A 16,705-nucleotide genomic window follows, 5' to 3' on the forward strand; every position below is an offset into this window, starting at 1 on the left:
CAGACAAAAAGGGTAAAGAAAGAGACTTGAAAGGGCCACTTATGTCATTATAAACAACGTTGGAAAAAAAATTAAAAAAATAAAATAAAAGAAAAGGCACACATGTAGGCATATTAGATGAGATGTCCTTGGGAAATAGGCACATACATTTATATAGACTTATTGGTAGAGCTTCTTTTGACAACAATTAAAGTTGATTGGAATATGCAATCTGCTCCCTCGTCACCTTTAATGTAAAATCAATTTAATCATAAAGAGAAATAACCCTTTTTTTTCTCGGTTGAAGTCTTTCTTTTACCCATTACATTCACATTGTCTATTTACTCTGCAATAACGTTACAATCCAATCACATTTTTATACTGTATCCAATTTATAATGGATGTTATCAATACCATATTGGAAACAGACTAAATAAATGTATCTTAATCTCTCATTTTTTAATTGGAACGGTTAACTTCTTATAATTTTGATCAAATGTTAATATGGTCTTTTTGTTAGTTTGGTATTGAATTGGTTAATGAAAACTGATATGTACCCTTCACATAAGACATTTTTTTTAGGACAAAAAGATATAAGAACAAGAGAAAAATATAAGAGGTAGAGAAATAGATAGAAATCTTTTACATATATGCCCATAAAATGCATCCCTTGAAGATATGTCAATTTCTATTAACAATTTTATCACTAGACTAACAAAAGAGTCTTTTAAGAGATCACTAAAGATTTGTCCGTTTGTTAATTTTAAAGTCTTCAAGAATATGTTATTAGTGGTACCAATACGAGATAACTCATATCTAGATACTCTAGATTATGGAAAAAAATAATTTGACCGAAAGTGTGGTGATTAATTGTTGCAATTAAAAAATAAGGAATTGAAGTATGATTTTGCAAAGTTAAAAGGTGGAGGAGCCATGCCGGTGTGAAGAGACTAGGATGTTGAGACTCAGGGTCATAAATAATATTTATTAATTAAATTTGTGAATTTAACAAATCTTTCAAACAAAGTAGAACGTGTATTTGACAGCAAATTAATTAATGGAATTAAAAGCACATTGATTTTGCAAGCAAAAATTAGTAGACACCAAACTACCAACCAGCTGTAATATCGATCCATGAGATACATAATTAGCACTGTACCTAATAGTTCATTATAAAAATACCCAAGAAAAAAAAAATGTGGTTGAGGGATGCATATAAATTGGCAGTGTTCTGCAAGGTCACAAATATTACACAATAACGTCAGCAGACTCCGTTAATTAGTAAAAAACAAAAAGCAAAAATATTTTTCATTTGTCTTTGATAGTTATTGGCATTTACATATTATCTATTTTAAACTTTTTACATTTCTTCCCTTCTTTTGATATTTTAGTCGCTCACAGAGGATTTTAGAGATAGTCAAGTATGATTATCATTATCCATATTTTAATATTTCTACATCTCCACAATGTTTGTGAAGTTGTTTACCATTCAAATTGTGAACATCTTTTCGAAGCGTCACACTCTCTTTTTGATCAAAATAGTCTAAATTAAAATTAAACTTTCATAATCATAAAATAACATAACGTTGTAGAATGTATAATTACTCAATTTTACATGACTTTAGTCCTATTTTAGTGATGTAGTAACATGTAAAAAAAAATATATATATATATAGAGAGAGAGAGTAAACTTCCAAAAGACGAATAAATAAATAAAAAGCAAAGTTGTTTTGTGAAGTTGAGGAAATAGCAGCTGGATTTTGATTACATAATTACATTGTTGTTAAGTTATAGTCCTGTCTCCTGAGACATTACTTTCCGGGAAGAAAACTCCAAGATGTAAAAGAAAAAGACTGGAAAGATACATAATACTGACAAATTGGGGAAGGAACCAAAAAAAAAAAAAAAAAAAAGGAAAAGGAAAATGAAAGTAGCAAAAGAGGTTTTTGTCAACACAGGGGAACCAAGTACGTATATATTCTTGTGTTCAAAAAAAAAAAAAAAAAAAAAAAAAAGTACGTATATATTCTATGGCCTCAAATCACGTAACTACTTTTGGGCCAACAACGTTACTGTTTATTACTGTTATTAAATTATTGACTTAATTAATCTAAAAGCTTAGGGCCAACAACGTTACTGTGTATTACTGCTATTAAATTATTGACTTAATTCGTCTAAGAATTTAAATTATTAACGTTATTATTGAGAGTGATTTTTTTTGATAAATCCTCTTTTTAAATATTTTATTTTATTTAACCTATATTCTTTTTGAGTATTTCGTTAAGTAATGTTTAATGTAATATAATCAAATCATCATTTCTAATTTTTTTTGTACATATTTCTATTTTGAAACTAATACTTAACAATAATCCCTTATTTTATAAAGTTTTCTCTCCCTCATTTTAAAAATAAAATATTTTTCTTATTCCATGCAGAAAATTTCTCCCTTATTCTAAGAAGAAAATCTCTTCCGCATTCCATGAAGAAAAACTCAAATTTTGAATTTTGAATCTTTTATAATTTAAAATTTTAAAAATAACGCAACAAAAAATCTAAATGAAAAAAATCAAAATATAATGTAAACGTTCACACTAAACAACAAACATACAACTAACAAAACACATACTAAAGTACAATATAAATGTTCATAACAAACAATAAACATACAACTAACTTTTGAAAAAAAAAAATTCATACCAAAATACAATGTGAATGTTCACAATTTATAATTAACATACAGCTAGCCTTAAAAAAATAACTCATACCAATATAAACATTTACACTGTAACGTGAAAACATAAAATAAAATTAAAAAAATAAAAATCAACTATTTCAATTGTTCAATGATGACAAAAATGATTGTTCAATTAACAAGTATAGTAACAAAAATAATAAACACACAATTAACTTTTGAAAAAATAAAACTTATACTAAAATATAATGTAAATATTCATAATTTACAATTAATATACAACTAGTTTTTTTAAACAAAAATAAACTCATACCAATATGAACATTTATACTATAAGGTGAAAACGTAAAATAAAATTGAAAAATTAAAAATAGACTATTTCAATTGTTCAATGGTAACAAAAATGATTGTTCAACCAATAAGTATAGTAAAAAAAATACAACTAACTTTCAAAAAAAATTTCAAAAAAAACTCATACAAAAATATAATGTGAATGTTTACAATTTACAATTAACATACAATTAACCTTAGAAAAATTAAATTCATACAAATGTGAACATTCATACTGCAACATGAAATAAAATTGAAAGAAAAAAAAAAAGGACTATTTTAGTTGTTTAATGGTAACAAAAAAATGATTGTTCAAACAACAAGTATAGTAACAAATAACCAATTATATGTGAACATTCACATATTGCAAAATATATAATTATGTCCATATCTATATTTCAACACTTATTTCTTAGAATTTCAAATAATCTGAAATATGAACATTCACACTGATTGACAAAAAAATACAAACAATAGCAACAATAGAATTAGGAATCTAAAAAAAATTCAATCACTCTAAAAATCAAAAAAATATCGTCCACATCCTTATCTTCATCATCATCATCCATACCATTATTACTATCATTAACAATTTATGCAATTTCATCATTCCACTAATCCAAATCAAACCAAACCCACATTTGAAGAATATATTGGTAATAAAATTAATTAGACAAAAACAGAGTTTTGACTTATAACAATGGAGAAATATATGGAGTTTTGAACAAAGAGCAACAATGAACGAATACCGAACTTCGCACACAAACTGACAATTGAGGAACACAAAGTTTCACGGCAATAATAGAGGAGCATAATATTATCTCACCACTATGTGTAAACTAGAGTTTCTAAACTCTACCAAATAGAGAGTTTCGAAATCTTACTACAATGGAACAATACCACAAATGTGAATGAAACTGATAAAAAAAAAAAAAAAAAGTGAATAATGGCAACTATCAAAATAGAGCTAGCAATAAAAAGGAAATGTGTATATTATTTTTCTATATAATACATATCAACAATAAATATAAGAGTATAATAGTTCAACAAATAATATAAATCAGGAAGAAAATGACCTCATAGAATAAAAATATATTTAACAAATAAGGTGTTGAATGAGTGACATGTATCACATTTCAACAGACTAATAATTTGGTGAATTTTAACAACTAGAAAAATAGAATTGATAAATTTCAACAGATAGACAAATTAAATAATTTTAAGAAATAGACAAATAGATTGATTTTAACATATAATTATCTTTTGGATAATTATATCCTTTTGATCCAAAAGGATTAGGACGTGAGCTTAATGACTTTAAAAATTAAGAAACGAATTTATGACGTGAATGTCCTATTATTATATTAAGGTCAAGTTTGGGTACTTCTAAAAAAGTTAAAAAGTCAAAAAGTTACTCAAAAAGTTAAAAAGTTAACACTATTCACCAAAAATTAACAATTACGGCTGCACAACTCCCAATTCAAATTTTTCCCTACAAATCAATTTTTACAATTTTTTATTACACATTTTTCAATAAAAAGTCAAAAAGTTAATCCAAACATCCATATTTTCAACCTCAATTTTTTAGTCCAAAAAAATAAAAAATACACTTTTTTAATCTTCCCAAACTTGACCTAAATTACTGATCACCGGCTCAACTAGATGGTAACCTTATTATTTATACAGAAATGGTAGAGGGCCCAAATTTTGTGGCTCAAATGTGGCTCAAATGGTCAAAACGACGTCGTTTTGAGTACAAAACAACATCAAAATGGCCAAAACGACGTCGTTTTGGCCATTTGAACAACATTTGAGCCACAGAATTAGGGCCCCCAAACATTTTTCTTATTCATATTATATTTTTAGAAATGTTCAATGATTGGATGGCCTCTAATAGGCATTACATCCAAAGCAGTTGAGAAAATAAAATTGATGTAATACTAATTATTTTGTTTGGTTCTGGTTTTTAAAAAATAATTTTTAGAAAATTTTATTTTTTTATTTTTCATATTTTAATATTTTTAATGATTTTTTTTAACATTTTAAGTTTTTTTTTTAATTTTTAGACACACCTAACATAAATACACTTAAAAAATATAACATTTATGAAAAAATCTTTAAAAAATACACTAAATATAAAAAAAAAATGAAAATTTAGTACATTTTTCATATTTTTTTATATTTATTAAGTTTTTAAAATATTTTTTTTCACAAATATTTTATTATTTAGATATATTTAAGTAAAGTACATCTAAAAAAGTAAAAAAAATTACTTAAAATTTAAAAAATATTCACTAAAAATAAAAAAAAATACAAAAAATAAAAACTCGATTTTCAAAAAAACTGAACCAAACACATTAAATAATTTTTTAAACAAAAATTTTTCATGCCCCTTTTCCCCACACCCCCTTTGACCCCCTCTCTTTCTCATTGGTTACATTTTTTTTTTCTTTTTTTTCTGCTCCTCTAATCACCACCCGTCACGTGTCTGTGGGAGTTGAGGAGGTAGTGATTAGAGAGGGTCTCTATCATGACTCTTTTTTAAAATATAAATCATAATTGATTGTTTGCTAAACAAATCAACGACTGCCACATAACAATTCAGGTCATTAGTAATAAATTAGTATGTGACTTGTGCTATGCACAAAAAAATTTATTTTTAAATTGAAAAATTAATTTTGTGTCTTAATATTTTATATGTAAAAAGTTTTAATAATTGAAAATGAAATACAAATGGATTTACTAATGGTTGATAATTTTTTTTTTTGTTACTCTCTATGTGATCCTATTTAAAAGACTCATAAAAATAAATTCTTTTAAAATTAAAAAAATAAGTGTGTTCTCAACCTGAAATTAAATTATCATTTGCATGAATCAAATTTATCAAAAATCATGATTTCGTTGTAAGAGTTATTCACATTAATGCATAAAAAATTACAAATTGAAATCACAAGTAGTGCCCCTCAAAGGGAATTAAGTACAAAATCTCTATAACTTTAATAATTTCAATTCTTTAAGGGGTTCTTATTAATTATGTGATACATCATAATAAACATAAAATTTTTATTCTAATCAAATTATTTTTGCATATCCTTTCTAGCAGAGCTCATGAAGGTCCATTACCAATAATACTATAAATTCAAAATTTTTATTTAAAAATTATTCAAGAAACCTAGGTGCCTTAAATATATACAATCATCTTCAATGAATCATTATTTTTTTAAATAATACTCCACATTATTTATCATTTGATATTTGTCAATTCACCTTTTAAGAACTTAACAAAAAAAAAAGTATTGAGTTTTATTATTTTAATCAATTAATATCAAATTGGACGCTATACGCCTATATAAGTCACTTATAGAAATATGATGTCTGACAAAATCACAATAAAGTTAACTTTAATTAATGTAATGATATTTTATATTATGATATATGTTACGAAAGAATAATATTAATTTTAATTCAAAATAAAATTTTAATTTTAATTATTTATTTTAATAATCTTAGTCTTATCGTTCTACAAAAGCGTTACTTGAACACTTATATATAATAAATTTAATTAAATTATTTGTTTATTTTGATATTTTTATCATATAAAGATTTTATATGATATACATTAAATTGCAAGATAATAAAATAAACATTTATTTTGATATTAAAATAATAGTTCCCTTTCTTATGTGGCACATTCTAAAGGTTTACTTTTTTCTAAAAATGCCATATCAGTATGCACTTTTCATTTATATAAAACTAAAAGGGATTCTAATTATTTAATTTTATTTTTATATTTGTTTAGAAAATAAAAATATGTAGAAATAGAATTACACAAAATTTATTTAAAAGATTAAATATAAATATGTTGTGATTGGATTAAGAATAAAATACATAAATTAATTATGTATAGCATTGATTTTTTTCTTTAATATTCTTTTTGAATTATTCATACATATTGTATACGGGTATATAAAATTTAAATTAAATATAAATATTTTGTAATAAATAATTTTATGTTAAATGAAAAATTAAAAATAAATTAATATTAAGATATCAATAAGATAGACAAAAAATAAAAATAAAAATTTATTTTAATATGTATGATGCAGATAATTAAGCACATTTTGTCTTATTTATTTGTATATGAAGATAATATGTTTTTCAAATATTATAATAATTAAATTATAATTATATATGTGGAAAATAAGCATTTCCCAAATATATAAAATTGGTTATTATAATTGAAATTGAATTTATATAAAACTTTATATATAAATGAAAAGGTATGCTGAAATGGGTTTTTTAGAAAAAAATACACCTTGTGTCATATAAGAAAGGGAAAAATATTACTTATATATGGTTGGTATTGTATAAGTAGCATTGTCAACTAATATTAAAAGTAAAAAAAAATAAAAATATAAAAAACTTTGGATTGTCTACTAAGCATGACTCTTTAATCAAATGCTAATCTTGATACTCCAGAGTACAATCAATGAGGTATAGAATCAACTACATCAACTAGATGAGTAACAAATATATTGAAACTGTGGGGATATATTTCTGAGTACCAACACGTGGAAGGCACTCTCACCGACCTTCCAAGGAAGTCGGACGAGGGGAGTCCCGAAGGACGTATCACACGAAGGACTCAGAGCCCAAAGAACATCGGCGTGTTCAAGGGCAGGCGCTCTGCTTTGACACAACCCATGGAGAAAGATCAAAACGGGCTCACCACAAGGCCGAAAGTAGTGTGCCGAAAAGATTGAAATCCAAAGATAGCCGAGCTCCAGCAAGGAGTAAAGAAGACTTGAGAGATTACCTCAAGAGGAAGCAACAGAATGCTGAAGCCGAGGTAACTTCCCCGGTTAAGCCGAAGACACCATTCTCGGTAGAACTGGACAAATTTGAAGCACCAAAGAGATTCAGTATGTCGAGGTTCCAAATATATGATGGTAAGTCACATCCCAACTTTCACGTTGGACTATACCTGAATTCAATAGCATTATATAGTGGGAACAAGCCGTTGCTCTGCAAAGTATTCCCCTCATCTTTTAGGAAAATTGCATCAGATTGGTTCCATAAACTACTGAAGGGAAGCGTAAAGACTTGGGAAGGCCTGGCCGAGATGTTTGTGGCCAGGTTTGTGATGAACAAACTACAGCCCTTGAGGGTCGACGCAATGATGGCTTTAAAAATCACCAAAGATGAAGGCCTTAGGGCCTACACAAAAGGTACTACGAGGTGTTCAATCGAATACCCGAATGCAACCAAGAGGTGGCGGTCGTGTCTTTCAAGAACGGCCTGAAAGATAACTGCCCACTACGGAAGTCTTTGGCAAAGACATTGCCAAAAAGTATGGAAGAACTCATGGCGAGAATTGAGAAGTATGCCAGAGCCGAGGAGGATACGTCAGGAAACAAGGAGACAAAACAAGAGAAAAGAAACGGCTCGCCGAAGTGAAGCCGAAGTAACAATGGATCGATCAAACAAGAAACGAAATTGAGGGCTAAACAGGCAGTGACGACTGTGTTCCGAATCCCGGTCCACAAAGTCCTGGATCAAATACGAAACCAACCCTATTTCAGAGCACTGACAAGAACACCAGGGAAATTTATGGAAAGAAACGTCGGTAAGCGTTGTGCTTACCACAATGAAGAAGGGCACCCAACTCAAGGTTGCAGAGCCCTAAAAGCACACTTAGAAGACTTGGTGAGGCAAGGCCATCTGAGGGACCTTGTCGATGAAGCCAGGACAAGGGAAGAACAGGCAAGATTGCCTCAAGCACCAGCAGCTCCGCCTCCCCCAGCACAGCAACCACAGGCAGGAGGACCATGGGTGGTTAATGTAATTCACTCAAAAGTGAACGAAAAATAACATACGATGGGAGACCTAGAAGGTAAAACACCTACAACACGTAAACCAGGTCGGACATAAAAGACCCTCGGCCTGAAGAATGCCAGGGACCAACGATAGCCTTTACTGAAGCCGACCTAGAGATGGTCCAGCATCTACATAATGATGCCTTGGTAGTATGCCTCCAGGTTGGGGAGTGCCAAGTGAAACACATTCTGATTAATCAAGGCAGCTCTTGCGACATCATGTATGTTAGATGTGACAAAGAGCTGGGCCTTCATCCTGATGACTTGGAGCAATCCAATGGCCCGATGGTCGGCTTCAATGGAACGCCGACGTGGCCACTGGGCGCAACAAGCTTGGAAGTACAAGCTGGCACTAAGAAGATCAAGACAGAATTCATGATGATTGATACACCCTCCCCTTACGACATCATCTTGGGAAGGCCATGGTTGCATGCAATGGGGGTAGTTCCTTTAACATTGCATCAACTACTGCGATTCCCAACAGAGCATGGGATAGAGGAAGTTAGAGGCGATCAGCTGCAGGCGAAGAATTGCTCCATGACAGCAATGAAATCTACCTGCAGCGTGCGAGAGCCAGAGAAGGCAGAAATTGAAGATGAGGACGTGGAAGTCCTAGAAGACGTCGGTAATGAACCAGTCGAGAAGAGCGAAGAGGCGCTAAAGAAAATCCTCGTCCAGGATGGGGATGAAGAACGCTTCTTTCTTCTCGGCTCGGGCTTAGCCGAAGAAGAGGAAAAAGAGTTGGAGACTTTTTTAAGAGCAAATATTGAAGTGTTTGCTTGGACACCTTACGAAATGCCTGGCATTGACCCTGAGGTTACTTGCCGCAAACTAAATGTTGACAGATCGGCCAAACCTGTAATTCAGTGAGCCAGATGACCGACGTTGATACACGTCGAAGCAGTAGAAGAAGCAGTAGACAGACTTCTGGAGAGCAGGGCCATTAGAGAAGTACACTATCCAATACAGTGGTGATAAAGAAGAAGAACGGTAAATGGAGGGTCTGCACTTAACATATAAAAATAATAATAATAATAATAATAATAATAATAATAATAATAAAATATGTAAAAATATTTTCGAATGTGAAAATTATATTGAGAGTTTAGTATTTTTGGGATTCATTTTTCGTTCTTATTTACCGTTCATGGGACTATCATTATCATGGTCATAAAATCATTAAATTAAAACTTACAATATTGTTTTATATTGATTTTATGTAGTATAATTTTTGTTTTGTTACTTTATTATTTTTTTTTTTATTTTAATTTTTACGCCTTTACGTAGTTGTGGTGATAACAGAGGTTGTAGAAGAGATTATTGTACTTTATTGCTAGGTTTAGATCTCAAAAATTTTACAAAGATTTCTAAACAATTTTTAACCAGAATATTGTGACTGATCGTGTTCTTTTTCTTTAAAATTGAAAGTAACGGAATTATGAAAAAATTTAAGCATAAAATTTAGAGTTAACTATTTAATAGTCCTATTTATAAATGTTCTCGTAGCTTAGGTCCTATCTAAGATTTTTTAAACCAATAAGTTCTATTTAGTAAAACTAATAATATTATCATTTTTTTCTAATTTTTAAAATTAAGAATATTATTAATTTTGCATAGTAATGTTTTAGATAATTATTTCACTAACTGATGAAAAAAAAACAGAGTATGAGATTAAATATTTTTTTCCTTCTAGTTATTGATTTGATTTAACTATCCAATAAAATCGAGAACATTTTCAAAAAAAACACCTTGCTTGTTTCCACTTTTCAAAAAACACTTTTTAGAAAATTTTACTTTCTTATTTTTCGTGTTTTTTTGTTTTTATTGAATTTTTTTAATATTTTAAGCAATTTTTTTTTTAGACACACCTAACATAAATACACCTAAAAAGTAAAAAAATTGTAAAAAAAATCTTTTAAAAATTCACTAAATACCAAAAATACAAGAATTAAGTATATTTTTTGTATTTTTATGTATTTATTAATTTTTTAAAATATTTTTTCATAAATTTTTTACTTTTTAGATACATCTAAGTAAGGTGCATCTAAAAAAGTAAAAAAAATGTTTAAAATTTAAAAAATATTCACTAAAAACAAAAAAATACGAAAACTAAAAAAGTCAATTTTAAAAAAACTTAATCCAGAAAACTCAAACCAAACACACTGATTAGTTTTTTTTCCAGTATTAAAACTGAAAACATTATCATTTTTTTCATTTTTAAAGTTATTTATTTATTTATTTAGTTTTATACATCAATGTTCCATCATCATGCTATTTTATAGATACAATATTTTCGATTTTACACAAAAACTAATTCAGTTTTTTCAATTTTTTTCAAAAAAATAAAATAAAAATTGTTACTTTTTTTTTTTTTCCAATTTGAAAGTTGATATTTTGAAGTTTTAAAAATCAATGTCAAATCATCATGTTCCTTTATAGATAATCATAAATGATGAACAATCATTATTTAAAGGGTAATTCTGACTATTAAAACTTTAATGGGATATGAAAGTCTAAAAATTTTTAGTTAGGACTTAATGAAATATAAATTCATAAATTAAGAATTGTGTGTAAATATCCTTAAAATTTATACAAAAAAAATAAATATATCTAGAGTGATATAAAAGAGGAATAGGTTTACAAGAAATCATATTATTGGATGTGAAATTATTGACTATGAAATTGACTACATAGTTTATTTCTATCCTCGTCATTGAAAAATAGAATTGCAACATCCACCGAATTTTGTGTCATCCGAATTTCTCGAATTTATATATGTCGATCATCCGACTGATCATTCTGTTGATTATCTGCCTAATCATTCGGAAACAAAGGTAACAATCGCGGTTGTCAGTTTTGTTGACAAGGATTGTACCAGTCATCCAAACGGTCATTTGAAAAGTAGTTCGGATGGTCATCCATCTTACAAAATTCGGTCGATTCGGACAAATTCAAATCCAATATATGAATCATTTTTCATCAAAAAATTACTTTATACTACATATGGTCTAGCATACAAATATTAGTTTCAAATGAGCTCCATATAAATAGATGATCAAGATGTATTTGTGATACGGTGATTGCACTGCCACATATATGGGAGTGAATAATTACGCGATGTCACCAATCCTCACCAATATTGATGCAATCACCGAGTCAACTCAGTAAGTTTGGTCATCGTGGCAATCATTATCGGTTATCATTTACCTTTTCTGTTGGTGAACACGGTTCAATCCGAGGACCACACAGAGATGCTTCGCTGCACTTAGCACAAAAGAATCTCTCTCTCTCTCTTCCTCTCTCTCATATGGGTAGCAGACTAGACATGTGGGGGGCACCCATGGCCTGGATTTTCGTAGCCTTTAGACTACTCACCAATGAGTCATGGACTCATCCGCTTGCAAATTAACAAAGAAGGGGAATAGAACTCTCTGTTTCCAGACCAAAAGTTGCTCTGTTTCAAAATATTTATAACTATTTGATATGTTTATGTCTTCTTACTTTAAAATATTTACAATCATTAAATATGTTTCGAGATTTTAACACAAAATTCTTAAATTTAATAGTTGTAGATAACGATGGAATTTTTTTTTATTTTTTTTTTGAGTTAGAGAATCCTTGATCCGTGGATGATTGACTAGGGAGATTAGCTTTAGGTTGTTCTCCTTTTAAGGATAAAGCTGGCCAAGGAGAATATAATTGCAGGTAGAAACAACCTATCAAACAACCCACAACCAGATGAAAATGGGAGACAAGCTGATTACCCAAAAGATAATGGTTGACGCTTTGACAATGCCACTTTCTCGTAGAATTATATTTATTCATTTATTAAACATTATGAATATTAATTATTGAATAATTGCTATCATTAACAACAATAATAATAAAAACAACAACAATAATAATAATAATAAAATTACTTTATTACATACGAACAATGCTATACATAATCCTATAAACAAATGGGATTATGCATAGTATTATTTGTTATTACGAACCAAATTCTATCATACAGGAGTATTGGACACGTGGCATAGTGGGTCAGCAGACGATGAGGATGATCTTGTGAAGTTCCAGAGGTCGAATTCGCCATTATCATCCTGTGTCCCAAGATGATGAAAAGGCCTGCTTGATCTTAGTTGGTGCTGTAATTGGAAATCATGATAGGAAGGAGAGCATAGAGCCATTGTGGAATCGTTAAAACAAGCAAGCTGCTTCGACGTCTCGGATTGTCCGTTGAGCTGTGAAGCGACAAGCCGATCAAGGGATGTCCAGTCATTGAAACTTGCTGTTTCGGACTGATAAGGCGAGTTGGGAGGAATGGGATCGCCAGTGCCAGTGCCAATGCCAGCATTATTGACGCGGCAGTTGTTGTTGTTGTTGGTTATGGAAGATTCGTCGACGATGATGTCAGTGAGCATCTGAACTTGGATTTGCTGGTAGTTACAGAGCTGGGAAGGGCTTTCAAGATTGGGAAGTTTCATGAATATTCTGTCATGGAGTTGGAGGCCGTTTTTCATGGCGGTGTCGACGATGGGCATGAGGAATCCTTCGTCCTTGCAAGTCCTTCCCATGTAATGAAGGATTTGTTCTAAGGTGCCTTCGTCACTTGTTGAACCGGGTATTTGGGTTTTTGTCTCCACATTGATGATGTGATTGTTGTTGCTGTCTAGGGTTTTGTGGTGATTTTTCTTCTTGAAGATACGACAAACCACCCATCCCTCTTCTTGTGTCGCCTCTCCGGCAGCATCAGAAATCTGCACCACAATATTATCAATTAAATTGTATTTTTTGTATCTCTTACATCTCTACAATATTTCTTAGAATTTTCATAAAGTTTTTCGTTTTCCAAAAGAGAAATCCAAGACATTTTAGTATATTTTGAATCTAAAGGTACTTTTTACATATTTTCATATATATATATATACACAATTTAATAAATCTTTTATGCGGTATAATGACCACCTAATCATTAGCATTTTCCAATAATTAATAAAACCTATAGATAATTCTAAATTTCACAATCTAGTCCAAATAAATATAAAAATTTATTTATATAAATAAGGTAGTAGTTTTTATTTATTTATTTTTATTTTTATTTTTAATGTGGAATCTACTCCTTTATACTCTTTTATTTTCATCAATAAATTTTTTTTTTAACCAATTTAAAATAAAAAAGGACTTCGTCTCAATCGATGATATAGGGCCGTATCATTATTACTGTCATTTTAAAATCATGAAAATTTAAAAATATTAATTGACTATATATATAATTACATTATTGGTATCAGGGACGTTGTCATCGAGTAGTCTATACTCATGCATGATCCAATCAGACTTCTGACCGTGAGGTGCTCGACCTTTATAAAAGACAAGAGTCTTTCTCATTCCAATCCTTCTTGGATTGCTGTAGATCACCTTGTCCCTCCCTGTCGCCTTCCAAAATCCGGCTGCAGTTGCCCGATTTGTCCTCGTACCAGTCGGATACTTCTTGTCTTTGTGGCTGAAAAAATACCAATCGTTTTGCGGCGCAGATCCTATTCTACACTTCTCTGCAACAACGAATTATCATTATTCAATATAAAAAATTCAATACTATTAATTATGAATCAACACAAACTATCTAAACATTAGTTTTAACTGGATTCGGAATTGCACAAAGCAATTTATCACCTTGTATATCCCATGGCTCGAGCTTATTGAGATCCACGTCACGGATGACATCCAAATCGATCTTCTCATACGAAACCTTCTTTCTCAGGTAGTATTGCAACAGTTCCTCTTCTGTCGGATGAAACCGAAACCCGGGAGGGACCTGAGATTGCCCATTTACTGATATACTCATGTTGTTTTCCGGCATTCGGGGTCAAAAGTTTTGATTCTTCAACAAACAAAAACGGATGGACTGATCAAATTTTCTCACAAACAAGCCAAATGTTCTCGGAAACAAGCCATGAGATGATAACAAATTTCAATTGATGATGAGAAGGGAGGGAGGGAGGGAGGGAGGGAGGTGGTGGGAAAAGAGGTAATTAAGGAGTTGGTGCACTAGTTGGGTGTGGAGAGGAGGATTTATACGTGTTAGTTTAGAGAGTAAAACATTAAAGGACAAATGTGGGGGGACACAAGAGTAGAGCCTTTGTTTTCATGTTGGCTATTATATCTGTGTGTGTGTGTGTGTGTGTGTGTGTGTAGTTATGAATAATGAGAGAAGGGTTAGTTTTTCTGTGCCTCGAGAGTGGCCACCCACCTGCATAGACAGAGAGAAAAATTGGGGGGTCTTCGTCCAACAATTTTCTGGGTACGGTGTTGGTATTGTCACGGGATTTTCACTTTCTTTCATATGTATTTATGATTGTATGTGTTTATAATTGTGAGTTCTATTGATTTGAGTTTAAAAGTGAGAAAATAAGATGAGATTATGTACGACATTGCTCATTTTAAGTGAAAAATTATTGACAAGTATTCTATCACCAGTTTTATTTCACTTTTCATGTGTATTTATATAATAAATGTTAAGATGCAATAATATGTAAAATGTTGTGAAACCTTACATATACCACATAAAAAAATTACATAGAAAATAAAAAATTTAGTGAAATAGAACAGTAATATATAATAATCCTCTAAATTATAAATTGCTCTTAGAATAATGTTTAATTCCATAAATTAATGAACACGTTTCACGTAATTTTATAAATTTATAAAGTGGTGGATTCTCTAAGTTAGACAAATAACTATTATTGAATAATTTGTCATTGGATGATCTCTGGCCAAAGATTTCTGTCCTAAATGTTCATGGCTACATCTATCAAAATATTTACAATGATTTAGGTATATATTGAGATTTTCTTATCAATTTTTTTTTTTTTTTTTTTTATATAATTCAATAATTGTATATAGTTTGGGATAGAAAGAGGGTAACATTGGAGAAGAGGATATCCTTGGCTTGATATTCAACAATTACATGTTTTCTTGATTGAAAATTTGAATTTGGCACAGAAATGGGTAGAAAAAAGTCACAAAAAAGGACGTTGTGGGCAACAAAATTGCAGAGGGCATGGCCACATCGTAACTACGACCCTCGACCTTAAACATCCTTTGAAAAATCACATTCAAAACCACCTCACCTTATTCATATGTATTTCCTCTCTCTGTCTCTCTGAATTGTGTTGTGTTGTGTGTTTTTATTAGTAGCGCAACTACCGCAAAAAAAGAGAGAGATGATGGAGTCGGAGGCATTGAGCTTTCAACAATCTCTTTTCTGGAAACATGGAAATGATGGGTCGGGTTGACGTAGAGAGAGAGAGAGAGAGAGGGTACTGCCTCTGCCCTGTATTAGGAGGAGGAGAAGGGACAAGTTACTGGTTGATTTATATTATGAAAAAAATAAAATTTATAATTTTATATTGAACGTTTAAGAAATATAAAAAATATAATAATTTGTGATTGATATAAAAATAAAATACTATGAACTGAGCAATAATTTTTCAAGAAAAAGAGATAGGAATTCTAAATATTTTACTAAATATTTCAAATAAATATAGCACTCACATAATACCTAAATGATATAAATCCCATACCTATATAAAATATTTAAAATTTCTAACATTTTAGGTATGTATTATTATGTCTACAGCATATCCTAATACGGGAATGAGGAACGAGGACCCCATCCACACTTTCAAACTCTTCATCCTACGCCACGTGGATGATTGTTCTTGTCAGCATCTTATTTTCCTGTCGTCTCAAAACTCATAATTAAAAGGGAGATGCTAACGCCTCATTTGACAAAGGGTGATTTTCGTTAAAATGTTATTAAAAAAAT

At 30.2% G+C, this 16,705-nt stretch overlaps 1 protein-coding gene across 1 annotated transcript; it reads right to left on the reverse strand.

The window, feature by feature from the left end:
* Positions 1-12,676: 12,676 nt before the first annotated feature.
* LOC114296249 (NAC domain-containing protein 43) lies at positions 12,677-15,199 on the reverse strand. Its single transcript, XM_028240538.2, has 3 exons — positions 14,551-15,199; positions 14,155-14,429; positions 12,677-13,634 (listed from the first exon to the last, which is right to left on the reverse strand). Exons 1-3 carry the CDS (start codon positions 14,735-14,737, stop codon positions 12,885-12,887), a joined length of 1,212 nt encoding a protein of 403 aa, XP_028096339.2. The 5' UTR covers positions 14,738-15,199; the 3' UTR covers positions 12,677-12,884.
* Positions 15,200-16,705: the final 1,506 nt, after the last annotated feature.

The sequence above is a fragment of the Camellia sinensis genome, chromosome 2, assembly GCF_055761805.1.
Source record: "Camellia sinensis isolate YWXY chromosome 2, ASM5576180v1, whole genome shotgun sequence".
Taxonomy (NCBI): Eukaryota; Viridiplantae; Streptophyta; class Magnoliopsida; order Ericales; family Theaceae; genus Camellia; species Camellia sinensis.